This window comes from Melanerpes formicivorus, unplaced genomic scaffold (assembly GCF_026170545.1).
Source record: "Melanerpes formicivorus ecotype bairdi unplaced genomic scaffold, bMelFor1.0.p_v2 SCAF_3, whole genome shotgun sequence".
In the NCBI taxonomy this organism is placed as follows: domain Eukaryota; kingdom Metazoa; phylum Chordata; class Aves; order Piciformes; family Picidae; genus Melanerpes; species Melanerpes formicivorus.
The window spans coordinates 32,371,540-32,397,874 of NW_027142355.1; the positions used below are offsets into that span (position 1 = coordinate 32,371,540).

Consider the following 26,335-nt stretch of genomic DNA (forward strand, 5'->3'; position numbering starts at 1 on the left):
GCAAGGGAACTTCTACAACTTATATAAACTCAGAGAGCCTTGTTGGCATGGCTTCATTGGTTCCCATCGCACTATTACAGATTATTGGTCCAACTACTAACGACACACAAGGTTTGTTGATGTAGGTGCATGTCCTGTTGTCCCAAGATAACTTTCCATGTTTATAGCTACCAGGGCCTTGTTTTAGTTACATGCTGCAGGCACAGCACTGGTTTGCTACACTGCTATCTGGCTCTGCACTTATGCTGAGCATGGCCTACCACCATGTCAGGCTCTAGGCCTGCACTGCCAGATTGCTCACACTGCTCGTCACTGGCATTGCCCCATGTAAGTCCATGAGCCCTGATGAGCTGCACTCACAAGTGCTGAGAGAGCTGGCAGAGGTCATTGCAAGACTACTCTTGATAATCTTTAATTGATCATGTTAACTGTGAGAAGTGCTTGAAGACCAGAGGAAGGCAAACGTTACTCCTATTCTCAAGAACAAGAAGATGATTGAAGTATGGGCTTGATAAGTGAAGTGGATAGAGAAATGGATGAACAGCGAGGCCCAAAGGGTGGTGATCAGTGGCATGAAGCCTGGCTGGAGACCAGTAACAAGCAATGTACCCCTGGGGTCAGTCCTGTTTAACATCTTCATCAATGATCTGAATGATGAGGCAAAGTGTATCCTGAGCAAGGTTGCTGATGGCATGAAACTGGAAGCAGTGGCCGATATAGCCGAGGCTCGTGCTACTATCCAGAAGGAGCTCCACAGCTAGAAAAATGGGCTGACAAGAGCCTTGTGGAGTTCAAAATCCTGCACATGAGGAGGAGCAGCCCCATGCACCCTGCTTAAGTAGGAGGTTGGACTAGATGGTCTCCAGAGATCTCTTCCAGCCTCAACAATGCCATGAGTGCAGCAGTGCACACTAAAGATCATTAAAGCAGATGGATGATGCAGCATCTAACTTTTAGAGCCAGCCCCTGCAAAACACATGGTACATGGGCAAAGATGTGTGTGTTGGTTCTCACAGAATCACAGAATGTTAAGGGTTGGGATGGACCTTGAAAGATCATCCAGTCCAACTCTGCCAGAGCAGAATGACCTAGAGTAGGTCACACAGGAACGTGTCCAGGCGGGTTTTGAGTATTGCTGGAGAAGGAGACTCTACAATCTCTCTGGGCAGCAGTTGGTGTTGTGTGGGAGGATGAGGCATGTCAGAAGACAGGCTGTTGAATAGATGCCAGTGTCAACAGGCAACTTTCTAAAACCAGTGCCCTTCAGCATGTCAGTGGCTGCACCAGTCAAATGGTGTAACTGGACATTTTCCTCAGGTTCTTTGGTTGGTTTTTGTTGGTGATTGGTTTTGTTTCCTCGTGGGACCAACAGCTTGAAGCTGTTTTCTGAGAGCAGGCATCTACCTCCTTACTTCCAAATAACTGAAGAGACTATCTGTTTTTTTTCCTTAAATACAGCAGTGGGGAGGGAAGATGCTAGCCTTCATTTTACATAATAAGTTAATAGTTAGGGCATTCTCTAAGATCCAGTTGTGTGTGTGAATGGTGGAGTGGGAGTGTGTTCACCCGTTAAAGATCTGTCTGCTGCAGGAGTCAGAGGCCATGGGAGTGAAGCCCAGAGCATGGGCAGGGAACAGCCATAATTGGAATGGCTGTGGGCAGATCTCCTACCTCCTGGGATGGCAATTGTCCGTATTTTCCATTTAACAATGATTTGCATGGAGAAACAGACTGCTTCTCACAGCTGGCTGGCCTGCCTGCTGGGCTACTCACCTGCTCCATCTATTTTCAGCCCATGAGTCTTTTAATGAAAAAGGCATTTACATAGAATAGAAAATAATGTGAAATATGGAACACAATAGGATGTAAGCAAAAGGAGAGAAAAAAGTGCCAGCAATCCACAGAATAAAGTGTTTAATTCTAGTAGTACCTCCTCCTTTTTCCACATTTCTTAATTTGTGATACTGATTTCAATTTGCAGTGATGGAAAATCAGAGTCAAAAATGAAGTTGAAAACTGTTCCTGAGGTATCTGTTTGAAAATTGATATAATTACTTTATATGCAGAATTGCTTTAGAGTTCACCCAGGGTGGGAATACCTGCACGCAGGAGCACAGAACTGTGGTCTCGACCTTCATCTGGTTTCTTCTCTTCTAGTTAATTCATGCTTATTTCAGCAGGTTTGAGAAAATGTAGGAGAAATTTCTCTATTTCCTTTACAGATGAGTACTGAGGGTTTGTCACTTACAGAAAATTGATGTTAATTTAGTTAATCAGTCTCTTCTATGAATCCAAATAAACCAAGAAATTGTTGGATATGAAAGTGCCTTCCACAAACATATTGTATTTACGCTCCAGTAAAATGTCAGGGTGTCAGTCATATCAGCGTAGCAATAATTTTGCCATGGGGTTTCTTTATTAGTAATGTATTTGTCTGGTTTTATTTGATATTTTCTTACAATATTAAAACATAATTTATGCATCCTATGCAGTGCACTGTTACAAGCAAAGGTTTTTGTCTGTTGTACCTCTCTAACTACGTCCAGTTGTATCATAGCCAAGAACTGTCATTATTTAGTAACATCTTAGAATTTTGTTTGTTGATTATTCTGGGATGCAAGAGCTGTTACAGCTCAGGCTACTACAGAGCAGTTGAGGAAATGGCATTGTATAATTCTTAGATAAGGGAAAGAGTGCCACCTACTGAATTACTTCCACCGCGCTTGTGAGGACTTGATTTTGTGTTAAAAAGATTTGCTTATGCTTTATTGAGTAAGGCTGTTTCTGTGTCTGGAGAATAGTAAGTGATTCGAAAAGCTGAAGCATTTAAGTTGCAGGGTAGTGTATGATTTTTAACAGCATTTTCTTCTGATATTCAGAAATATTTCCTAATTTTTCTTACACTGCCTGCGTCTTGTCATGTAAGTAGCTTTCCTCCCTACTGCATGCAAAATATGGTCTCAGCTCTACTTTCTTAACAAACCAAAAGACAGTTCAAAAAATGAGAACTCTACCATCATTAGTTAAATATTTGTAGAACTGGGAGAACTTCCTCAGTCATATTGGAATAAATCTGAACCAATGAATACTCACCTGTCGTGGGTTTGAGAGGAAGGCCCTGCCTTCTCCCCCCACAAAAAGAAATAAAAACCACAGCTAGCCACAGCTGGAGAAGCAAAAAGGGAAAGGCTATATTTACAAGCAATTTTTAGGGAATGCAGGATATATATACACAATTTACAGTATTTACAATATATACACAGAAATATACAGCAAAGTAAAAAGAACAATAATACAGGAATGAAATTCCCCCCCCTTCTGGAGGAGGGTTCCCCCCCTGTACCTCCTTCTCTCCCCTTTTTCCCCAGAGAGGGTTAGAAAGAGAGAAAAAGGGCAGTTGTTAATTAAAGCAGTTATAAATTAAAGCAAAGTATTAGTAGGCCTCACGCTTATCTGTCCAAGGTCAGTCTGGCAGAGAGCCTAGAAGCAGACAAGCTGGAAAGGGAGGGGAGAGTGAACTGAGGAAAGTCTCAGCAGCACTCAAAACTTAAAGTTGGATTCTACCAATCTACTAATGAAATTTGTTTAGACCTGTCTTTTGTTTACAAAACATTCAGCCACAGTGCCCCAGTACTGTCCTTTTCTTAAAGGCACAGCCTCAAACGGTCACATCACCCAAGACATTAAACTCAAGGACATAGTGGTCATTCAAAATAAATCTTCTTTTCAGAAGCATGAAGCATATCATCCAAAAGCAGTTTAGAAAATGTTTGGGGGTTTCATGTGGTTTTGTTTGTTTGTTTGCTTTTTCAGTTGCTCCAGAAGATCCTAGCAGAAAGGTAGATGGTGATACCATTATCTTCTCACATGTGCAAGAAAGGTCGAGTGCTGTATATCAATGCAATGCTTCTAATGAATATGGATACCTGCTAGCAAATGCATTTGTGAATGTTCTAGGTAACAAACAGATTTTGTATTTTTACATTGTCTTCTGTTATCTCCTCCTACTACACTTGCATGCTCAAGCCTTGCTGAAGGTCTTCAGTGGATGTATTTCCTGAGCCCTGCAAAAGGCAAGGCAAAAAGGCACAGAACATACCTTGTCTTTTGTAGAATATTTCTGAATTTCACTTTCATTGTTCCTATGTAAGGATACTTGTGAAAGCTGGAGAAAACTTGGTAGAAATTTTATCTGTTTTGTTTATGTAAATCATAGAATCATAGAACCATTAAGGTTGGAAAAGATCTCTGAGATCATCAAGTCCAACTGTCAACCCAACACTACTATGAACACTAAACCATGTGCTGAAGTGCCATGACTACAAGGGTTTTTTTAACACCTCCAGGGATGGTGACCTCACCACTTCCTTGGGCAGTTTATTTCAAGCAAATGGAAGTATAAGGAATAAGCCAGGAATTATATTCCTTAAGTTAGTGTATTTCAGTAAACCATGATTGATATGGATATTTTGGATTAGTTAAATAGAAGTTCTCTTAATTGCTGTTGCAAGGGGATGTGATTATGCATTTGTCTTGAAGGCTTCCCAAGAATGTCATTTTTAACTACAGAATATTGTGGCCTCTCTTAACTCTTCTCACTGAACTGATAAACTCCAGTAGCAAAATCAAGACAGAATGGCCTCTGAAGACACCTGCAGGAACTGGCACATCTTTTGATTGAGAGACACTGTCTTTTAAATGAAAGAATATAGAATATGTAGATGTTTCACCTGTAGTGCATCTTAGCTTCTTTCTGCCTACAGATTTGTTCAGAATTACATAGTTCAGTGTGTTCCCAGGAGCTTCTCTTCTTCAAGCACATTCTGATTTAAATTTTCCAATTAAAATCATTGCCTTTGGTGCCCATCCCTGTAACTTGTAAACCAGGGAGAAACACTTGTTTTTCACAAGATAGTTTTCCTATACTTCTGTTTCCTTGGGCTATTGGCAGTAGAATATATTTGGACCTAGATTGACACCAGAAATCACTCCAGAGAAGGATGTTGATGTATAGCTCTTTAGGCCATTTTTGATGTCCTGGTGTTTTGTATTTGCATCTTTGTATCTGTATTCAGATGTCTTTGTCTTTTCAGCTGAGCCACCACGAATTCTAACTCCTGCTAATAAACTGTATCAAGTCATCGCAGATAGTCCTGCGTTGCTAGACTGTGCTTATTTCGGTTCTCCTAAACCTGAAATTGAATGGTAAGCTATAGTTGTTGTGCTTATGTTAAAAGAGACAGTTATATTTAAAGTTTAAAAACTATTTTTACTCTAGGTACAATGTTTAAATAGTATGTTTTTAAATATGTGTTAACTGCAATATGCTAATACAGTATCACATATCCTTAACATAACCACAGTTAGGTTATCCCTACAGAATCAGGCTTAAATCTTATTATATGATTCTATCTGTAGTTTAGAATGGAATGGAATGGAATGGAATGGAATGGAATGGAATGGAATGGAATGGAATAGAATAGAATAGAATAGAATAGAATAGAATAGAATAGAATAGAATAGAATAGAATAGAATAGACCAGACCAGACCAGACCAGACCAGACCAGACCAGGTTGGAAAAGACCAGGTTGGAAAAGACCTTCAAGATCATCGCATCCAACCTATCATCCAACACCACCTAATCAACTAAACCAAGCAACCAAGCACCCTATCGAGTCTCCTTCTGAACACCTCCAGTGATGGTGACTCTACCACCTCCTGGGGCAGCCTATTCCAACGGGCAATCACTCTCTTTGTGTAGAACCTCTTCCTAACCTCCAGCCTAAACCTCCCCTGGTGCAGCTTGAGACTGTGTCCTCTTGTTCTGGTGCTGGTTGCCTGGGAGAAGAGACCAACCTCTGCCTGTCTACAATCTCCCTTAAGATAGTTGTAGAGAGTAATAAGGTCACCCCTGAGTCTCCTCTTCTCCAGGCTAAGCAACCCCAGCTCCCTCAGTCTCTCCTCATAGGGCTTCTGTTCCAAGTCCCTCACCAACTTTGTTGCCCTTCTCTGGACACACTCCACATTTCTAATGTGTCAATCACAATCTCATTATTTTCTGATAATAAAATACATCAGAATGTAACTGTGAAGTTGGATAATTATATTGCTTTTTATATAAAGGTTTAAAGGAGTGAAGGGCAGCATCTTGCGTGGAAATGAATATGTTTTCCATGATAATGGAACCTTGGAGATTCCAGTGGCTCAAAAAGATAGTACTGGTACATACACATGTGTAGCAAGGAATGAATTAGGAAAGATACAAAATGAGGTGCATCTGGAAGTTAAAGGTAAGAAAGTAATAGTTCTTTCATCACAGCTCAGTATGGAATTTCAGATTTTCTAAATATCTAATAGTCATTTTAAATTTCAGATCCCACAATGATAATTAAACAGCCAGAATACAAAGTGATTCAGCGATACGGCCAAGCGTCATTTGAGTGTGTAATAAAACACGATTCTACCTTGTTACCAACAATAATATGGTTAAAGGACAACGCTGAGCTGCCAGATGATGAAAGGTATGGACAAAATAGTTGTCTTTTATTTATAGTTTTCTAGTTTGTTTTGTCTGCTCCTTTCCCTGATTTTTGAAAGGAACATACTGACCCAATGAGGTTTTCCAAAGAAGGCTGATCAATGTCATCACTGTTCCATATTTGGTGACTAAATGACTTAGTGATGAAAATATTCAGACCAAAAAAAAAAGAAAAGGAAAGATGCAAACATTTTTACTTGTTCCCATTGGCCATGTATATCAGCTGTAGGGAGAAGATAATTGGCATAAGAAGCCAAGCAGATAATGGAAGACTATTTTGCTCTGGGTCACAGATAATTAAAAGTGGTTTGAGGATATTTAGAGATAAAAGCACATTAGGATAGGCAGTTACTGAGGGAGCATGGTCAAGAGCAAGGTAGGAATGCAGTCCCATAGCTTACATTGCTGTCTAGGTACTTGCTGAGGTAGACAAGCATATGGGATTTGGTAATGTCTTGTGCAAGTTTCTTGTAACTACCAGTTATTGAAAAATCAGTGGCTGAATCTATTGTGTTTACAGGTTTCTAGTTGGTAAAGACAACTTGACCATTATGAATGTAACTGATAAAGATGATGGAACATACACTTGCATAGTTAATACTACTCTGGACAGTGTTTCAGCAAGTGCTGTGCTTACTGTTGTTGGTAAGAATACTCTCAAAATTTATGATAGCAGAATTGTGTTAAGTTACTGTTAATTATGAAAACAGCGTTATATTTAAAATGAAAAGCACAAACATGTTGGTTTCTTGGACAGGACAGAGGAAGTGTCACCTGTTTGTAAATGTGTTTCAGGGCTTTTTTTAATGCAGTCTTAAAGTCAGCTACTTACAAAAGGGTTCAGCAGCTACAGGACACATTCAATTTCATGCTGTATAGATTTTTATTTGGATCACAACTGAGCTGACAGAGTAGATTACATATTGCAGAATATTTCAATGTAACATGCTATATCAGAATCTCATTTACAGCTAAATTATGCTTCAGAAAACTTGGCATGGCTAGTTGTCTGATTTTGCAAGGATTTTCTTTTTAAGTTAGTTAAGTTTCTCTCTTAAGTTTTCACAATTGCAAATCATTGTATAATATATATTACTGCCACAAAACAATACATGATTGTCCCTTCTTCTGGTTTGTAGGAAAATTTTAAGTCAATGTCCTGAATGATTCTTACTTGAGTTCATTCTGAGATGCAGATTTTAAAGCTGTGTTGTCATCTTATGCCTATCCAAGAATCATAGTATCATAGTATCATTCAGGGTTGGAAGGGACCACAAGGATCATCTAGTTCCAACCCCCCTGCCATGGGCAGGGACACCCCACACTATCACATATGCCAATCACTTAGTACTTCTTTAAAAGCTTTTATAAGAGTGCTTACTTTTCTTGATCTATCCTCATTTTAAAAATGGATAACACACTCAAGAGTACTTGTATAACTTTTCAGTGAAAAATTGGCAATGTCTTACTTAAAATCAACCATTTAGTCAAAAATAGTTACCTCTTCTTTGTCTCTAATAATTATAGTCTTAAGTGACCTACAGTATTCTGTTTCTTTGGCTACTAACTGATTAAATCCTCTATATTAATGTTCTTTTCAGCTGCTCCCCCAACTCCAGCTATCATTTACGGTAAACTAATATGAAGTTCTCCTTCTACATCATCTGACAAACCTATTTCTCATTTGCCTGTCACAAAAGTGCAACATGCTTGCTTTTGTTTCCCTTTTTCCTGTGTTTGTCCAGTGTGTGTGGTTTCATACAATTTCATCAGCTACTTCGTTATTGGTGTACTGGACTTTGGAATTTTACAGTGCTGACTGCTTTGTATTTTAACAAAGAAATTCTTTTCAGAGCTAAATTACCTTAGCTAAGGTTGATTACAGTGCGGGGATGTTTTCCTCACTGTAATGAAAGTGAGTTATATAACTCTAAAATAAATTAAATACCTAAAAAAAAGTAAATCTACCTGTTCACAGAAAGCTACTTTGCTCTCAAAGAACGTGCACCAACCAAATTATGTTCTGGTTTTGCATAGTTTTTGATGGCAGCTTTGTAACCCTGGTGTACTTTATTTTTTTTCATGTTTCGCCTTCATTTTGCTTCGCTCATAGATGTACAGTACCACATTGACTAGTTTGGTTTATGATTGATCCAATGGATAGTAAGGAACTTAAAATTACAGTACACAGTATACAGCCTGTAACATGCTTTCTGAACTTTGGTTTTAAAAAAACAATGGGATATGCCTAAACCATTTCTAAATGTGACAGTCTTAAGGACTCTTCCGCAAATCCTATTACATTCTCTAGTCTTAAATGAGCCTCCTCATTAATCTTGATTTCTTTTGTGTAACCAATTATATAACTAATTATTTTCAGCAATTTGGAATAGCCAATTACATCTTTATGCCTTATGAAGAATGTGTGTTAACAGCTTGCATGCATTTCAGGAATTTTTGAAGTACAGCAAAAAGTAAATGACTTAGTAACCTGAATATGTTTGAACTGGAACTCTATCTGTTCTGAATTCACATGCAAAATACTTGTAGTGATTCTAGAAAGCTTCTTTGTCGTGAATGCTTCTTTATTTTCCATGTAAATATTTCTGCTTAAAGTAGATAACCAACCTTAATCAGCAAAATATGTACTTCCTAATGCTTTACATTTCATTACATCACATTTGTTCACAGTGTGATCAGATGTAGGTAAAATCCCATCTAGATATTTATTAGTGTGTAGAGGTATTCAGATATATCAGTCCTCTGTTTTATCTCTGTTTTGTAACAATTGCATGCTAATGGTCATTATGTCACCCTTATGTGAGTAGACTGTCCCTGCTGTGTTTATGGAACCCTTTTGGTTGTAACATAGGATTTTTTCAAAGATGAAACAACCTATTTTAGAAAGATTATTTACTTTGTGTTCATTTGGTTTACAGCTCGACCAAATCCACCCTTTGACTTGGAATTGACAGGTCAGCTAGAAAGAAGCGTTGAACTCTCATGGATACCAGGAGATGAAAATAACAGTCCCATTACAAGTATGTTTGTATCTATTGCATTATCTTAATAGCATTACCTTAACTTTTCTGAGATTCCACCATTCTGAGATAAATGTAGAGTTCATCAGGAAAGAATGGCAAACTAAGTTGCTACAGATGCCATAAAAAGTTAGTGAATGTCCTCTACTGCACTGCAAGCAGAAAGACTTATTTACTGGCCTGAGGAGCTGAGCAGAAGTCTGAACTAGTTAACACACAAGTTGATACTGATGTGAGTTCTGTCCAGCCTTATGAATGCATAGAGATCATCCGTTGTATGCTTCTGAAGGAGAGACCTACTAACATCTTAGATTAACTCTTTTGTAATTCTCACTAATTTGAAATAGTATGAGTGCTAATATCGGTAGAGATTGCCCATCATTGATGATACAGAAGCTTATTCTTCATAAAAATATGAGGCAGATAGGTTTTCTGGGTTTTTCCTGTTCCAGAGTTGAAGGAATGAAGCATGTCCATAAGACAGAAAATAAACATTTATGAACTTTTGAGAAAGGAAACTTATCTTAAATGCTGTGCCCAGTAGAGCATGATGAAAGATGCTCATGTTTATATTGAGCAGAGAGGAAGGAGGGGCAATTTAGGAGGGAGATAGAGTGATGCTACTGTTTGATGTCCAAAAAGAGGAAAGAAAGATATGTAATAATAATAAACCAGGTTGGAAGAGACCTTCAAGATCATTGTGTCCAACCCATCAACCAATCCAGCCCACCTAAACAACTAAACCATGGCACCAAGCACCCCATCAAGTCTCCTCCTGAACACCTCCAATGATGGCGACTCCACCACCTCCCCAGGCAGCCCATTCCAATGGGCAATCACTCTCTCTGTATAGAACTTCTTCCTAACATCCAACCTAAACCTCCGCTGGCATAGCCTGAGACTGTGTCTTCTTGTTCTGGTACTGGCTGCCTGGGAGAAGAGACCAACTTCTGCCTGTCTACAACCTCCCTTCAGGTAGCTGTAGAGAGCAATAAGGTCACCCCTGAGCCTCCTCTTCTCCAGGCTAAGCAACCCCAGCTCCCTCAGTCTTTCCTCATAGGGCTTGTGTTCCAAGCCCCTCACCAACTTCATTGCCCTTCTCTGGACTCATTCCAGCAAGTCAACATCCTTGCTGAACTGAGGGGCCCAGAACTGGACACATGAGCAGCCTAATATAGGAATTTAATTATTTATATAGTGTATTTTTATTAATAACTGCCAGAAGTTACCATGGCCAGTGTACACAGTGCATTTGGAGCAAGAGCTAGGCAGGCTTATTGAGCACTGCTTCCCAGGGTCGGATGCTGGTCGCTATCAACACTGAACACAAGCCATAAGAATCAGGCATCATTTTGATAAAACACCAAGGGGTTTTGCTGACATTTTACACTTTACAACCTCTCTAATGTATAGTAATGCACTTTTAACAATATATTCTATGTATAAGCCTAATGTAAATAATTCAGTTGTATTTAAGTTAGTGCTTATTCAAATACTCTTGTATCAGCATTTTAATATTTTCCAGATCAGAAGGCACAAGTCTTGCCTTTCTGTAGGAACAGGATCACAAAGTTTCCAAAGAGATGACACTAGGTGATACTGGCTCATGTCAGAGTTTTTCTAGAGTGAAGATATTACATGTAGTCTGATGTTGGAAACTGAACTCTTCTGAATAGATGATGCTGGTTTAATTAGGATACATTTTATATTGCTGCATGATCCCCTGAGATCCCGAAAAAGAAACCATTTGCTTCATAAGTGATCCTATCATTGGTCCTGCTGCTGCTGTTATTTCAAAGTGCAGACCAGGACTCAAGGATATCACTTCATTATGAGTGATCCCTTTACACAAATCACATTATGGATGTTCCAGAATCTTTCAGAAGGTTCAAATATTTTCAGATATTTTTTCCTTGAAGAGTCCTATGAATTGTTTGTTACTGCCCAGGTCAGGATGAGATCTGCAAGCTTTAAGTCCAGAAGGATAAGATTAGGATTATTTACCTTGGACATCCTGATTTCTCAAACTATTGTGCATTATTTCTATGTGATACTGTAAGTAGTCTTCTAAAAGCAATTTCTAGATACCCTTCAGAATTTCTTTACTAGTGCAAACAGGATGTGGTCTGCGTCAGATTTTGGCGTCCTGTCTCTACCTACACATGAGACAGGGGAAATTTTTGTAACACAACACACAAACATTTCATTCTTATGTGAATTTCATATATCTAAACTTAAGGTTCTGTGGAATGTGCTCACATTCTTCTCCACTTCTCCTCCTAACAATTCCTCTCACACCTTTCACAATTTATATCTTGTACCTACGAGTAGGAAATTTGTTTGGCTGTTTCACAGCTGTTAAAAAAATGCCATTTTGTGTTTGATAACAGGCATTATTTTTTACTCCATAGTATCATAGTATCAGTCAGGGTTGGAAGGGACCACAAGGATCATCTAGTTCCAACCCCCCTGCCATGGGCAGGGACACCCCACACTACATCAGGCTGGCCAGAGCCTCATCCAGCCTGCTCTTAAACACCTCCAGGGATGGGGCCTCAACCACCTCCCTGGACAACCCATTCCAGGGTTTCACCACTCTCATGGTGAAGAACCTCCTCCTCACATCCAGCCTGAATCTCCCCACCTCCAGCTTCATTCCATTCCCCCTAGTCCTATCTCTACCTGAGATCCTGAAAAGTCCTTCCCCAGCCTTCCTGTAGTCCCCCTTCAGATACTGGAAGGCCACAATTATGTCACCTCGGAGCCTTCTCTTCTGCAGACTGAACAGCCCCAACTCCTTCAGTCTGTCCTTGTAGGAGAGGTGCTCCAGCCCTCTGATCATCCTCATGGCCCTTCTCTGGACATGTTCCAGCACATCCATATCCCTCTTGTAATAGGGGCTCCAGAACTGGATGCAGTACTCCAGGTGGGGTCTCACCTGAGCTGAGTAGAGGGGGAGGATCACCTCCCTTACCTGCTAGCCACACTTCTCCTGATGCAGCCCAGGATCTGATTGGCTTTGCGGGCTGCAAGTGCACACTGAGAGCTCATGTTGAGCTTTTTGTCCACCAGCACCCCCAAGTCTCTCTCCTCAGGGCTGCTTTCCAGTCAGTCACTGCCCAGCCCGTATTTGTGCCTGGGATTGCCTTGACCCAGATGCAGGACCCTGCACTTGCTCTTATTGAACTTCATGAGGTTGGCTTGTGCCCACCTCTGCAACCTGTCAAGGTCCCTCTGGATGGCCTCCCTTCCCTCCAGCGTGTCTGCTGCACCACACAGCTTGGTGTCATCAGCAAACCTGCTGAGGGTGCACTCAATGCCACTGTCCATGGCACCCACAAAGATGTTGAACAATACACCTATTTATCCCTGGGGTTATATACTCTGTAGAGTCTTAGCAGTAATCATTGTAGTGGTCACACAGAGAACTCTCGAGTAATTTAGCTTCTGAACATACATTCCTTGACTTTTTTGAAGATAGTGAGAAGTGCTCTCAAAAACTTCCTCAAGTATTGGTTTTTGACTTTAAATAGTTTTCTAAACCATTCTCACTGGGGAGAATGGAATACTCAGCAACTTTTAATGTTGTGCATGTGCTGCTTACTGTCATCTTGACACAACTAAAACCAATACATTTGCCAGCCAAATACAATCTCTTACATCAAAATTCTAATCTCATCTCACTTTATGGCTGTGATAGTTCAAGGGTTCCTGTTACATAAAAATCCAGTACCTGAGAGAGAGCTCTTATAATAACACATTACCTGACAAGTAGCTCCATTACTGAGACTAACAAAATAATGTAAGAGTGTTTCTATTATATTTCTACCTAGCTGTTATTTTTGAGATCTGTGTTCAAGGTGATATACTTCTATTTTATTTTCCTTTATTTTTAAAGATGTTGATTGGATCAGTCCCTCCTGATTAGCTTGTTCAATATTGTGTCCAGTTCTGGGCCCCTCAGTTCAAGAAGGACAGGGAACTGCGTGAAAGAGTCCAGTGCAGAGCCACAAAATGATTAAAGGAGTGGAATATCTTCCTCATTGAGGAGAGACTGAGAGAGCTGGGGCTCTATAGTTTGGAGAAGAGGAGACTAAGGGGTGACCTCATTAATGTTTATAAATATGCCAAGAGGATGGAGCCAGGCTCTTCTTGGTGATGCCCAATGACAGGACAAGGGGCAATGGGTAGAAGCTGAGGCATAAGAAGTTCCATGAGTTGCTGTGTACGATTACCTGAAGGTTGGTTGTAGCCAGGAGGGGGTTGGTCTCTTCTCCCAGGCAACCAGCACCAGAACAAGAGGACACAGTCTCAAGCTGCACCAGGGGAAGTTTAGGCTCGAGGTGAGGAGAAAGTTCTTCACTGAGTCGTTAGCTATTGGAATGGGCTGCCCAGGGAGGTGGTGGAGTCCCCATCCCTGGAGGTGTTCAAGAGGGGATTGGATGTGGCACTTGGTGCCATGGTTTAGTCATGAGGTCTGTGGTGACAGGTTGGACTTGATGATCTTTGAGGTTTCTTCCAACCTTGGTGATTCTATGATTGTGTGACAATTTTTTTCACTGTGAGGGTGATGGAACACAGGAATAGGCTGCCCAGGGGGGTTGTGGAGTCTCCCTCTCCAGAGATATTCAAGACCCACCTAGATGTGTTCCAGTGTGATCTGGTATAGGTGATGCTGCTCCAGCAGGGGGGTTGGACTGGGTGATCTTCTGCAATCCCTTCCAGCCCCTAACATTCTGTGATTCAGAAATGCCTACACTGATCTAGGAGGGTGTCGCAAGTTTTGACATAAAGTTGGATTCAATTTCTGTTTACAGACTTTGTGATTGAATATGAAGATGGGCTGCATGAACCAGGGGTATGGCATTACCAGACGGAAGTTCCTGGAACTCAGACAACAGTACAATTGAAGTTGTCTCCGTATGTCAACTACTCATTCCGCGTGATAGCTGTCAATGAGATTGGCAGAAGTCCGCCCAGCGAACCATCTGAGCAGTACCTGACAAAATCTGCAAGTAAATAACTCTTCCTGCTCAGCAGTGATTGATGTATGCTGTGAATGGCATTGAGTTTGCCTGGAATGCAAACAGCAGCCATTCTTGTTCATGTGTAAATATTTTATTTTTAGACCCTGATGAAAATCCTTCTAATGTACAAGGGATAGGCTCAGAACCTGATAACTTGGTAATAACATGGGAGGTAAGTTTGTTTTTTCAAGGTTTCATTTGTTTGACTTCAAGTCTGCAATTAGCATTTTTAATGAGGGACAGTAATGTTCTAACTGAACATGCTATGAGCACAAGGGGACACAGTCTTGAGCTGCGCCAGGGGAGGTTTGGACTCGAGGTGAGGAGAAAGTTCTTCACCGAGCGAGTCGTTCGTCATTGGAGCGGGCTGCCCAGGGAGGTGGTTGAGTCACTGTCCCTGGAAAGGTTCAGGAAGGGATTGGACGTGGCACTTGGTGTCTAGTCATGGGATCTGTGTGGAAAGGTTGGACTCAATGATCCTTGAGGTCATTTCCAACCTTAGTTATACTGTGATACAAGGCATTGCTTGCTGAAAACAGTCTTAAGAAAGAAGACTCAAGACATTTCTCCCATCTTCATTTTCAGGGAAATTCTGTGTGTCTTCTGGGGGGAAAAAAAAACCAAGAAAGTGTTTTATGATGCTGAATTTCCCTTGAGTGATTTCTTGAGATAAGCTGTTCATACAGGATGTTTTGCTGCCAATTTAGGCAAACTTGAATATGTAAATTGAGGTTTATCTCAAGTAGACTCTTATTTTTAGATTGAATTCTAATGTTACTCATTAGTCTACACTCAGTTTTTTGTGATAAGAGATCATTGTGCACTCTTTCACAAAACAACTTTTGTGGAGAAGTTTGTTCTGTCAGCATGATAGGAGCTCAAGGAGAGCTCCCATCCCAGGCAAGAAACATTGTCAAGAGAACCCTGTGTCTGTGGGGTTGGTGTAAGTCTGCTTCTCCTTCTTCTAGTTCGTAACAAATCTTTGCAAACAAAATAAGTATACAGAAATCAGGGTGTATGGTTGCATAAGCATTAGCCAGGATCACCATCCATTCAATGTGATTTTTCCTAATGAAAGAAAAGCACCTGAACTGCCTTCTCAAATCTAAATTGCACAGCTTGGAAATACAGGCAGTGCTTCCCTGTCACAGAACACAGGGAACATTTTGAGTGAAATCCTGAAGAAGGATCAATATATTTGCTTTGTGACTTTGGATATTTTCAGATGCTTTGTAGTGTTGTAAAACATGCTGTATTTTCTTTTCAGTCTTTGAAAGGTTTTCAGTCTAATGGACCAGGGCTTCAGTACAAAGTCAGCTGGCGTCAGAAGGATGTTGATGATGAGTGGACATCTGTTATAGTTGCAAATGTATCTAAATATATTGTGTCTGGTACACCAACTTTTGTTCCCTATGAAATAAAAGTACAAGCTTTAAATGACCTTGGATATGCACCAGAGCCATCAGAGGTGATTGGACATTCAGGGGAAGACTGTAAGTTTTGTAGTTTGACTCAGTCATCCTAATTAAAAGCAACTAAATGTGTAAACACAATGGTTGTTTAAAATACTGAATAAGGGGGGCAGTAGGGTATTAATTTTATTAAAATAAAGCAATTTGAAGCTAATAAGGTTTTGTAATACTCTGTAGTATTAATCTTGTGGTCAGCTTTTCAGCTGAGGTGAGCTCTGGGAACAATTTGACTTATTCCATGTGTGCAATGCAAAGACTCATTCTGAAAAGGTATGTTTGTGTGATTTCTGATTCTAACCAGGTGTTTGTTGCATCCTTTCCACACAGTGCCAATGGTTGCTCCAGGCAACGTACAAGTTCATGTTATTAACAGCACATTAGCAAAGGTGCACTGGGACACAGTTCCACTAAAAACTGTCCGAGGACACCTTCAAGGGTACAAAGTAAGTACAGTCAAAAGCATTCTGTTTCTCATTTATTAAAACAGATAGAATATAGAATAAACCAGGTTGGAAGAGACCTTCAATATCATCGCGTCCAACCCTTCAACCAATCCAACCCACCTAAACAACTAACCCATGGCACCAAGCACCCCATCAAGTCTCCTCCTGAACACCTCCAATGATGGCGACTCCACCACCTCCCCAGGCAGCCCATTCCAATGGGCAATCACTCTCTCTGTATAGAACTTTTTCCTACCATCCAACCTAAACCTCCCCTGGCACAGTCTGAGACTGTGTCCTCTTGTTCTGGTACTGGCTGCCTGGGAGAAGAGACCAACATCCGCCTGTCTACAACCTCCTTTCAGGTAGTTGTAGAGAGCAATAAGGTCACCCCTGAGTCTCCTTCTCTCCAGGTTAAGCAACCTCAGCTCCCTCAGTCTCTCCTCATAGGGCTTGTGTTCCAAGCCCCTCACCAACTTCGTTGCCCTTCTCCGGACTCGCTCCAGCAAGTCAACATCCTTCCTAAACTGAGGGGCCCAGAACTGGACACGGTACTCGAGGTGCAGCCTAACCAGTGCAGTGTACAGGGGCAGAATGACCTCCCTGCTCCTGCTGGCCACACTGTTCTTGATGCAGGCCAGGATGCCATTGGCCCTCTTGGCTGCCTGGGCACACTGCTCATATTCAGCCTACCATGGACCAGTACTCCTATGTGAGATTGTATCTGGATTGAAGTAACTGACATATAAAAGGGCTCTTGCTGTTCAGTAAGCTCAGAAGTTTTCCTGACGAGCAACAGCATTCATACAGTTCATTTAAAGTTCGACAGAGTTCCAGCCCTGTAGCACTAGCCCCTTCTGACACTGTCCTTGAAAGCAAATGGGATGCTTGTGCAATTCAGTTTGTACACATTGCACAAATTAGAAATAAAAATAAAAAAGAAAGTAGTTTTACAGATCTCATTCCAAATGGATATTAAGGGATGAGGAGAAATAGTTTCTGAAGGAGTCTCTTCTAGGTTTAATGCTAAGATTGCTCATCTTCTGACATAATATGGTTAATCACATCTTTAATTCTGAGTAACTGGCCACTTGCTAGCTCATCACAGTATCACAGTATAACTTAAGTTGGAAAGGACCTCGAGGATCATCGAGTCCAACCTAGCAACACAGACCCCATGACTAGACCATGGCACCAAGTGCCATGTCCAATCTCCTCTTGAACGCTTCCAGGGATGGGGACTCCACCACCTCCCTGGGCATCACATTCCAATGACGAATGACTCGCTTGGTGAAGAATTTCCTCCTCACCTTGAGTCTAAACCTCCCCTGGCGCAGCTTGAGACTGTGTCCCCTTGTTCTGGTGCTGGTTGCCTGGGAGAAGAGACCAACCCCTTCCTGGCCACAACCGCCCCTCAGGTAGTTGTAGAGGGCAATGAGGTCACCCCTGAGCCTCCTCTTCTCCAGGCTAAACAATCCCAGCTCCCTCAGCCTCTCCTCATAGGGCTTGTGCTCAAGGCCTCTCCCCAGCCTTGTTGCCCTTCTCTGGACATGCTGGGTGCTGTGTCTTCTTGGAGACCAGGAAAAAGCTGGGTTTAAAAACTCAATTTAAGGAGATAGGAAATGGCAGAAGATTTGGAGTCTTCATGTATTCGAAGGAAGCAGGCTTTGCTGATGACTGAGAAGTCTGTGTTGGAGACAAAAGATTGTAATTAAGAGAAAATGGGACTTCATGGTTTGAAACTGGGAGAACTGATGTCCCTGGAGGACAGGGAAAATCAGATGACAGATTGCTTCAGCGGTTGCACTGCACTAGAAACCCACTAGAAAAAACTCAAATGGAAACTGCAGAAGCATGGTGGGTTGGTTGTGGAGGGAAGAGTAGATTTAGAGGATATACTGAATTCCTATGCAACAACAGAAGAACATAAAAAATTACTTATTTGTTCCCCTGCCAAGTGTACTCATAAATAGGTTCTAACAGAACAGAGTAGTTACACAGCCCAGACTGGGTTACTTCATAAGAGAGACTGATTTAAACTCCCTCTGTTTAAATAAAAGAAGGAAAAAGAAATATTTGAAAAATGAGGAGTGTATGGAGTATTTGGAGGAGCATAAAGGTAGATCACTGCATTACAGCTGGTTACTACATGGATGTTTCTGGTATGGGACCATCGCTTACTTGGCACAAAACACCACCATCCAGAGAGACTTAAGTTAGTTCTGTATGAGCTACCATAAGTATCTGTAATTAGTATGGTGCTTTGCCCTAGAAAATAAACTCAGCTGAGGAACAGAACTTAGTAGTCTGTTAAATGTGTATCTGTTAGATGACAGTCTCATATCAGCCTGGTATTTCATACACAAATGGACAACCAAAAGGTAACATTATGTGAGGACTTTAGTGAACTTAGTGTTTATTATTAATTGAATTACAGCAGCACTAATGGTCAGAATCCAAATCACAACATTTGTGTTAAAGATCATTAATACAAAAACACATAGTCACAAATGTCTGCCCATGTATCAGGTGCTAAGTTCTTACCCTTCAAAGGCATTCCTACATGTTGCAATGAAGATTTCTTTTTCCTTGGGTTGCATACTTTCCACTTGGTCTAAGGAGTTAGTCATGCCATGATTACTTCTCTTCAGTGTGTTAGTCTATCTGAGTATGACTTCTTTGTTTCTGTGGGGAATAGAACTACACAGTTACACAAAGCTAAAGAAAACTGAAACTAAAATAAGTTAATCAATAGTCATAAGTAAACAAGATCACAGGACTGACATCAGACCTGACCACTGACTGGTTCTGCTGTTATGGCTAGGACAAACATGACAATTAGGTGACCTAATTGTGGCCTTCCAGTATCTGAAGGGGGCCTACAGGAAGGCTGGGGAAGGACTTCTCAGGATCTCAGGTAGTGATAGGACTAGGGGGAATGGAATGAAGCTGGAGGTGGGGAGATTCAAGCTGGATGTGAGGAGGAGGTTCTTCACCATGAGAGTGGTGAAGCCCTGGAATGGGTTGTCCAGGGAGGTGGTCGAGGCCCCATCCCTGGAGGTGTTTACGAGCAGGCTGGATGAGGCTCTGGCCAGCCTGGTCTAGTGTGGGGTGTCCCTGCCCATGGCAGGGGGGTTGGAACTAGATGATCCTTGTGGTCCCTTCCAACCCTGACTGATACTATGACAATGCTATATCCTTTAATAAGGCACAGGTGCGGCAGAAGTTTCTTAAGTGGTTTGTGGTTAGGTAATTTATTTTGGTTGTTTGGGGTTTTTTTGATACAGCTAAATCTAGCTGAAATAGTTTAAAAGCTAGACAAGGTGTAAGGAGTCCCATGATAGTTATTACTGTAAATATTTCTCTGAATACAAGCTGAACTTTTAATGGATGCAGAGTATGGTTTAAGTGTCTTCGTTACTGATACAGCTTGCAAAGCACATGACTGTCTGTTAAAAACACATCAGCAAAACCCTACTAGCAAACTCAGGCTTTCCTAAGGAATAAAACAGCTTCAGACAGCTGCTCAATGTGCAGCGTTGCACTAGAGGCACACTTCTTAATAAAGAGAGGTTTTTTTTTCCCTAAAGACTCCTGTCATGAAGATAAATGTATGTACAAAGCAGGAAGACATCTAACTAGCAGCAGGCTACAGCACATCACTCATACTTTGCTTTTGTATTAATCCAGCTATTACTTGATACACTGGGGTACTATAAAGCATTTCAAACCTAAGAAAAAATTGAAAATAATGATTTTTGCTATTACTGTTGCCATTTTTTCCTTGTGCTCTTAGGGACTCAGTGGTTTTTCATACATTATGTGGAAAATGTGATAGTCTCTTTTGCTCTTAGTCTCTTCTAACTCACTGCTTGTCAAACCCACCTTATTAAAGCTCTCTTTGAATTTCAGGCTGGCTAGCAACAAGTGATGACCCAGCTATAATAATGGGCTTTGTGAAACATTACTGGCTATCAGTTCTTGAAGTACAATGAACTATACCTTCTGAGATTCAATACTAGTAGTACTAAAACCTCAAGCTTTTGTTACCTTATAAATGTCTTTCTACAGCAGCTGCTAGAATGAGAACTAGACCTTAATGTCTTTCTTGTATTAAGGGGCCAAAAATTGAACACAGTATTCAAGACATGATCTCACCAGTACCAAGTAGAGTCTTAACAGCTCCCTTTTTTGCATTCATATGTGAAATCCCAGCCTCCTTAATTTTAGAAGTGGTTTGCAGTTGGCCTAATGGAAGCAAAATTTTACCCATTTACCTTGCTTTATCAGTTTTAGTGTGTGATCGTACATGCGTGAAAGTTATGCTGTATGTGTATTTGAGGGTGACAACCCTAGAAGTAATATAACTCTTTGTAGAGCCATCTGTTAATGTTTTTCCAGATATAATGGTAGAGTGACTGTGCAGTAAAGAGAGTGCAGTCAAGGTTCTGACATTCATCTGTAGTTTCGCAGAAACACCATCAGCAGAATGGACGCCAGAATCAGTTTGGTGGTTGATCTAATTGTCACGTGAAGGGAGGAATAGTCTTCCTGTCTTTTGGTCTCTTTACTGTTAGAAAATATCTATTTGGCTTCCTCATTGCAGAAAAGTAAGATGGGCAGGTGTGTGATGCAACAAGGTGGCCAAGTGCAGGTCTACTTTGGAACCTGTATAGACATCTTACTGAAGGAATGGGTGGTATGAATGAGTCCAACCTTTCAGATGGACTTGCTAACTATCAACATGCTAATGAAGCTCCAAACCAGAACTTCTATCAAACTAGTCTTAAGAGAGCTGGCAGGTCATAGTCTTCACCCAGTTGTGTAGACATTACTGTTTCTGAAGCAGGAAAGCTCTATGCTGTGTCTCACCTGAGCTTATTAAAATTGTTGTTATTGCTACCTATCATTCATGGATACTCACGAAAAAGCTTAGAGATTGTCAAATCAGAACACCTAAGTACTCACTGTGGATTTTCTTTTGTCTTTAGGTTTACTACTGGAAAGTACAGAGTCTGTCCAGAAGGAGTAGGCGGCATGTAGAAAAAAAGATCTTGACTTTCAGGGGAAACAAGACATTTGGAATGTTGCCAGGGCTGGAGCCCTATAGTTCTTACAAGCTGAATGTTAGAGTTGTAAATGGTAAAGGAGAAGGACCAGCAAGCCCAGACAAAGTATTTAAGACCCCTGAAGGAGGTATGCAATGAGAAAGCTAGAGAATAAACTTAAATGTGGTATATTGGGAAACAGAACATTAAGTGTCGAGTTGCTGAATTTGCATCTTGGACATCATAAAATAATAACCTGTCTCAAGACAGGAACTTTTTTAAGAATTGATAATTCATGAGCTGTTTTAAGTTAATTTACTTTGTATTTACTTTATGTTCTTCAAAGTTCCTAGCTCCCCCTCATTTTTGAGAATTACAAACCCAACGCTGGACTCTCTGACTCTGGAGTGGGGTTCACCGACCCATCCAAACGGTGTTTTGACATCATATATACTGAAGTTTCAGCCAAGTAAGTTAAACATCAATATATAGCTCTAACTTATACTATATGCTTACAATACAGCAGTCCATTTCTTAAGAAAAAAATATGTTCAATTCATAATGTCCAAAAGATATGATTGCATCATAGATGTCAAGCTTGAAAACCAGTAATGTCTTTTGACAATATAGATGACTCTGTTTGGAAAACTTCCTTTGCTCAAGGACAAGGTTAGCATTTTTCTCTTCTTTTTCTTCAAACCATGGTTCTCAGAATCACAGAATGGCCTAGATTGGAAGGGACCTTAGAGATCATCTACTCCAACCTCCCCGCTATGGGCAGGGATGGCTCTCAACTAGACTTAGCTGCTCAAGGCCTCATCTATCCCCCCAGGGAGGAGGCATCCACAATGTCCCTGGGCAGCCCACTTTAGAGTTTCACCACCCTCATACTGAAGAACCTCTTCCTAAAATCCAGTCTAAACCTTCCCTTCCTCAGCTTAGAACCATTCCCCCTTGTCCAATTGCTAGACACCCTTATGAATAGCCCCTCTCCAGCCTTCCTATAGGATCCCTTCAGATGTTGGAAGACAGCTATAAGGTCCCCCTGGAATCTTTCCTAAGCTGAACAACCCCTGCTGTCTCAGCCTATCCTCACAGCAGAGTTGTTCCATCCTTTGGATAATCCTTGTGGCCCTCCTCTGGACTTGCTCCAACAGCTCTGTGTCCTTCTTATGATACATACACCAGAACTGGATGCAGTATTCAATGTGGGATCTCACAATACCAGAGTAAAGGGGAAGTAAAGAAATGGAGGTGAAGTCCTACATATAATTGACAGCCAAGTTAGAAGCAACTCTAACTGAAGAGAAAATGTCATTAGAAGTGGATCAAAATACATCAGAATACATTGTTGGCTGCTTCTTCAGTTTTCATGGTATTAAAATTCATAAACATGCCATTTACTCAGAGCTATAAATCACTTCCTTAGAATCCCTCTGCCATTGCTTACTTACCCAGAAATTTGTCAGCAGTCACTGGAAATTTAAGACTTTCATGTGTTTAGAACAGATTAGGAAAGTTTGTTTTCTTCCACTTGTCTTGGTATTAGATAGAAATCACTTACGTATTTCTTCACAGAATGGTAAGGGCTGGAAGGGATCTCGAAAGCTCATCTAGTCTACCCGCCCTGCCAGAGCAGGATCACCTATACCAGCTCACACAGGAAAGCATCCAGGGAGGGAGACTCCACAACACTCCTGGGCAGCCTGTTCCAGCCTGCTCCCCCTGAGCATACTGAATTTATTATGAGGGAATTAGTTGAGAGTTTCAGAATTTTTTAATGGTCAGTATTTCCAGTGTGTGTTAAATCAGATGATTTGATGTGCACTCAGTTGCCTTGGATTCAGATATTTGCAGGAATGGAGCTTGGCATTAAAAACACCTACATCTGTAAGTGGTTCCTATTTCCCTGCCGAATTTTGGCCCCTTGCATAGATCCTTTTTACACAAAGGTGACTTTCTTCTGAAACAGTAGATTATCATTCCTATAACATATAACCATTCATATAACAGTGCAGCAGGCCACACAAACAAAGGAATAGGAACTGGAAAAGCCTGGTTTAGCACAAGGAGAATGGAGGCAATTTTCCTAAATTTCTTTCCTTCTTTTTTCCCTGTAACAACAGTTAACAACACACATGAATTGGGTCCCTTGGTGGAGATAAGAATTCCTGCCAACGAGAGCAGCTTGATACTAAAAAATTTAAATTACAGCACACGGTATAAGTTTTACTTTAATGCACAAACCTCAGTTGGATCAGGAAGTCAGATTACTGAGGAAGCAATAACAATTATGGATGAAGGTAAGATGGGTATGTATAAAGTAAACCCATTGAGCTTAAAAACCACTACAGATCTTATTGAAACTAGTACTACTACTGCTACCTTCCATTAAGGAAGTAAACCCCAAACGTGCATGAAGGTTTTCTGTTGCAGTGGAATAGCAGAGCCCCTCTTTTTGATACAAACTTACAAGTTCTAAGACTTTGGCTTCTCTGGGCTTCAGAGTTTTGTGTAACTTTGCATTTGAAGTGATTTTCCTCCCTTCACCATTTCTGCTTCGTTGAGCTGCACTGGTGACAGAGAACAATGGTGAAATGAGGCAGCTTTATGGCTAGGGCAACTTTATTTCTCTTTTGAAGCATGCAACAGAGCTTCTGTGTGGTCTAAACTGTTTTTTTTCACACTGCTGGCAAAAACTGTAACTTGGGAGAAAAAGTGCAGAAGTAAATTCATCATCATCTATGCCCCCAAGTAACTGGTGACATTGTATAGTATTTAGAAACTTTTAAGTATGTTGTTCAGTCCTGTCACTATTGATTTTTATACTTATAGCTATTATAGCTATTCTACATTTCTGATTATAGCAAGTCTTTGGTTGAAAATTATATTTATTCAAATATGAACACTTAATAAGAGTAATTTAAAGCAAAAGGCCAGTTTGAGGGGGAAAGTCTGTCTTGATACCATCTTTTAATATATTTTTATGCTGAGTAAGTTTATAGTTCACTGGAATGGACATACATGAGTGGGTCTGCTATGCAGTGTCTCTAATAGTGTATTAAGGTTGCATATGAGCTACCTTTATTTGAAGCCCTGACTCTTCAAAAGCATGAACAATAAAGTTCTGTAAATGCATGCATACTAATTTTTGTCTTGTAAGAGTCTGTCAGCATTCAGCACATGTGGATTGTTTGCAATTTCTTTGAATGAATGCATTTTCTCTAGTCTGCATGCTTTTCTTGTTTACAATGCAATTACGTATGTATGTTCCCTTTGGTGTTGTACCTAATTATCTAGTGTTCCTATTCTTGTTTTCCTCCATTAAAGCTGGTATTCTCCGTCCTGCTGTAGGTGCAGGCAAAGGTAAAACTGCATGATTTGTTAATGTGTGGATTTTGCAGTGTTACAAATGGGGAAGTTGCGGTGGTAAGGACAGAAAATCTTGGACTACACATTAATACAAAGTTTTAATCAGTGCTAGAAGAAAACAGTTCTGTGTTGTGCTGTTTCAGTTTATTTTGTTTGGGGTGTTTTTTTTTGGTGGGTTTATTTTCTACTTTTTAAAAGGAATCCAGGATGCTTATTTATACCTTTCATCTGTTTATTTTGCCACAGAGTTCCAGGGGAATTCATTAGCTCTGCTTCAGCAAAGTCTAATTATTTCTGAACATTTAAGAGATGTATGTCACTGTCATAAATATTCAGGATCCAGGTGCACTAGCACTGATTAGCTGGACTATTAAATCCAGCAAAGGAGATTTTTTTGCTGCCTGTGCTATATGCATTTCTTATTTTTAAAAAAGTAGATGCTTTTTTTTTTATCTCACTGTTTCTTAGTGCTACCCATTTGATCACATTTATTTCATTTTCAAGCCAACTGTGCATAGGAGACAGATGACTGCCAGTACCCTTGTGTACTTCTCAGTTTGAGTATCAGATTGAATATACAGGCAAATGGCTTCCTGCTGTCTTAGGTTGACAGATCTTTTGAGTGAGTACTTGAGGATATTTCAGTGAGTGGAACCTATTATCATCCTTATTCTTGCATTCAGTAATACTTAGGTCTTTATGATGCAGTTCTTCTGTCAAACAGTTCTGTCAAACCGCACATTTTTGCACACACCTCTTATTAATTTTAACACCTTCACTGTCAGAAGCAAAGATTGTCCTGGGGTCATTTGGGTAGCTGTAGGTCAGGAAGGTGTCTCTATATGTGTGTCATTAACAATAGTGAACATCTGTGCCTCAGAATCCTAGACCGTAAGCATCCCAAATCAAAATCTGTACGTGAAATACCTAACATTTATTAGCATTTTCACATGGAGAAGACAGCATAAACTGGTTCACACAGATTATCTTTCTACTCAATGATAAGTGTTTTGAATAATAATAGGCATTAAAAAGGAACATTATTCATGCAGTTTGGTGTAAATCAAGCTATATATTTTTTTATGTATGCATTCATTTGTGCATATAATTTATATAGATATACACACACATATATCCATATACACACACACACTTCATATATATACATAGATGCAGTGTATGTAGTATCAGATGCATTTCTAGTAATTGTATGGAGTTGTGGACTTACTTTAATGACAAGTCTTCCTTACTATTTTTCAGTCTAATTGTAACTGAGAATCATAGAATTATTTGGTTTGGAAAAGGCCTCTAAGATCATCAAGTTCAACTGTCAATCCAACACCAGCATGGCCATTAAACCATGTCTCAAAGTGATATTTTTTGCACACCTCCA

General features: G+C 40.4%; 1 protein-coding gene across 26 annotated transcripts in view; it reads left to right on the forward strand.

The window, feature by feature from the left end:
• NRCAM (neuronal cell adhesion molecule) overlaps positions 1–26,335 on the forward strand; it is a 168,365-nt gene that overhangs the window by 110,877 nt on the left and 31,153 nt on the right. For 11 of the 26 annotated variants that reach the window (XM_068170032.1, XM_068170050.1, XM_068170039.1 and 8 more), the window contains 15 exons: positions 3,814–3,957; positions 5,094–5,205; positions 6,125–6,291; positions 6,375–6,522; positions 7,060–7,184; positions 8,141–8,170; positions 9,479–9,580; positions 14,398–14,595; positions 14,709–14,779; positions 15,875–16,100; positions 16,407–16,522; positions 21,514–21,718; positions 21,917–22,039; positions 23,697–23,873; positions 24,901–24,936. In XM_068170032.1, the coding sequence (XP_068026133.1) occupies positions 3,814–3,957; positions 5,094–5,205; positions 6,125–6,291; positions 6,375–6,522; positions 7,060–7,184; positions 8,141–8,170; positions 9,479–9,580; positions 14,398–14,595; positions 14,709–14,779; positions 15,875–16,100; positions 16,407–16,522; positions 21,514–21,718; positions 21,917–22,039; positions 23,697–23,873; positions 24,901–24,936 (1,980 nt within the window). Of the gene's footprint in view, positions 1–3,813; positions 3,958–5,093; positions 5,206–6,124; positions 6,292–6,374; positions 6,523–7,059; positions 7,185–8,140; positions 8,171–9,478; positions 9,581–14,397; positions 14,596–14,708; positions 14,780–15,874; positions 16,101–16,406; positions 16,523–21,513; positions 21,719–21,916; positions 22,040–23,696; positions 23,883–24,900; positions 24,937–26,335 lie in introns of all 26 variants that reach the window. The other 15 variants (XM_068170088.1, XM_068170107.1, XM_068170137.1 and 12 more) reach the window with 5 other exon arrangements.